The sequence below is a fragment of the Corvus brachyrhynchos genome, unplaced genomic scaffold (genome assembly GCF_000691975.1).
Source record: "Corvus brachyrhynchos isolate BGI_N302 unplaced genomic scaffold, ASM69197v1 scaffold334, whole genome shotgun sequence".
Lineage (NCBI taxonomy): Eukaryota > Metazoa > Chordata > Aves > Passeriformes > Corvidae > Corvus > Corvus brachyrhynchos.
The window spans coordinates 2,819,699-2,821,377 of record NW_008238316.1 but is presented as its reverse complement, the minus strand read 5'-3'; the positions used below and the strand labels follow the sequence as shown (position 1 = coordinate 2,821,377).

Sequence of the window (1,679 nt, the reverse complement as noted above, 5' to 3'; positions counted from 1 at the left end):
CCGCTGCCGAGGATGGGCTGGGTGTTGTCGCTCAGGCACAGCAGCGTGCCGCACTTGACATCCCTGCGGGACACGCAGCCGTGAGCGCCAGCGGGCAGAGCTCGGCCGGGCTGGGCCATCCCCCCGCCCCGCTCCTTACTTGGGGCTGCAGGGCTGCTTCCCGTACTCGGTGAGGCAGTGCAGGTGAACGTGCTGCTCGCTGTTGTGCTTGAAGCAGACGTCGGGAGCCACCTGCGCCTCTGCGGGACGCACGGAAAGGGTCACACGGAGCTGTGCCGGCGCCAGCGGCCGCGCTTTAGGATCGGCAGCGCCACAGCTCGGGATGCAGGAACGGACGGGCGATGCGCTGGCCCGAGTACTTCGGGCACATCCCGCAGCAGGTGGGGCAGGAGGGTGGGCAGGGAGGGGGCCCTACCTGCGCCCCAGAGCGCCCGGCACTGCTCGCCGTGCGAAGGGCAGGCCCCGTTGTAGCAGTACCCACTGCCGTGCTGGCAGGAGACGCCGTTCTCCTGGAACACGTCCTCGGGGCACTCGGCGCTGAGGCCGCTGCAGTGCTCGGCAAGGTCGCAGTCGTTCTTGCTGGCCCGGCAGAGCACACCTGCAGCCTTCACCTGCACGGAAAACAGGGATGCCAGCGCTGCTTGGGCGCTCTCACATCTCCGGGCACCGCGGCACAGCAACACCCCGGTCTGGGAAACGCCTCCCAGCACCCCGTGGATCCAGACACTGACACTCTGCTGCTGACTGGGCTACTGCACAGCACAGAGACACCTCCAAGGCTCGGACCGGCTCTTCCCCTACTTAAGTTCCTGCCGAGCTGGTCCCCTGTGGGCGGCAGTACCTTGCAGTCCTGGCAGCATTCCCCTCGGGCACACTCGGCTCCCTCTCTCAGCTGGCACGTGGTGGCATTGCAGCAGCGGTCCGAGCACTCCTGCAAGACAGGGATGGACTGAAACCCTCCTGGAAGCCCCCGGAAGGACCCTTTCCTTCTTTTCTGAGGGGACCAGGTGGCCGTGTCACCAGGTGCCCACAGCAGTGTAGCTGCCATGGCTGAACCAAGGAGCAAAGCCACCACAACATCCCAGGTGGGGACCGTTCCTGCTGCCTCTTCACCCCCATTACCAACACCAAACCAAAGGACCAGAAGGGATTTTTTCAGAAGATGGAGCCTGAGCTGGGCCCCTTTGCACGTCTCCAGGAAGGAGAAAACATGAGCATTTCTGTGCTCCTTGAATCAGGGGGGCATTCCTTCAGGTCCCAGCACAGGGCTGTGACCAGGGATTCATCCCAGAGGCATTGCCCGGCTGTTTGTCTCAATTCCCCCCCTCGATGGGCTGGTAGGGATGAAGAACAGCTGAGCACAGCTCTTGAAAGAACAACATGCCCCGATGTCCCCTCCTGGGTCACCTCTTTGGAGGACATGGGGGGGTGTCCATCTTTCCTAGGCTAAAATCACAGCCAGCTACATGAGGGGGGCACACACGAATATCCTCTGTGAGTTATCTCTTGGCAGAAGCATCAGCAGCACAAGAGGAGAGTCCACTGGACAGATCTCTGGTCCCTGCCACCCACCCTCAGTGCAGCCCTTCGGAGACCCCCCTACCTCGGGCGTGCCGCAGTCACACTGCTCTCCCCGCTCCACAAACTGGTTCCCGCACACCCGACCCCCGCACAGCGCC

The 1,679-nt window shown here is 63.5% G+C and overlaps 1 protein-coding gene across 1 annotated transcript in view; it reads right to left on the bottom strand.

The window, feature by feature from the left end:
• Positions 1-1,679, bottom strand: part of ADAM8 (ADAM metallopeptidase domain 8) — a 14,104-nt gene that overhangs the window by 5,033 nt on the left and 7,392 nt on the right. Inside the window, 5 exon segments of the mRNA XM_017733790.1 lie at positions 5-63; positions 140-239; positions 416-611; positions 842-931; positions 1,604-1,678. Coding sequence (XP_017589279.1) covers positions 5-63; positions 140-239; positions 416-611; positions 842-931; positions 1,604-1,678 — 520 coding nt within the window.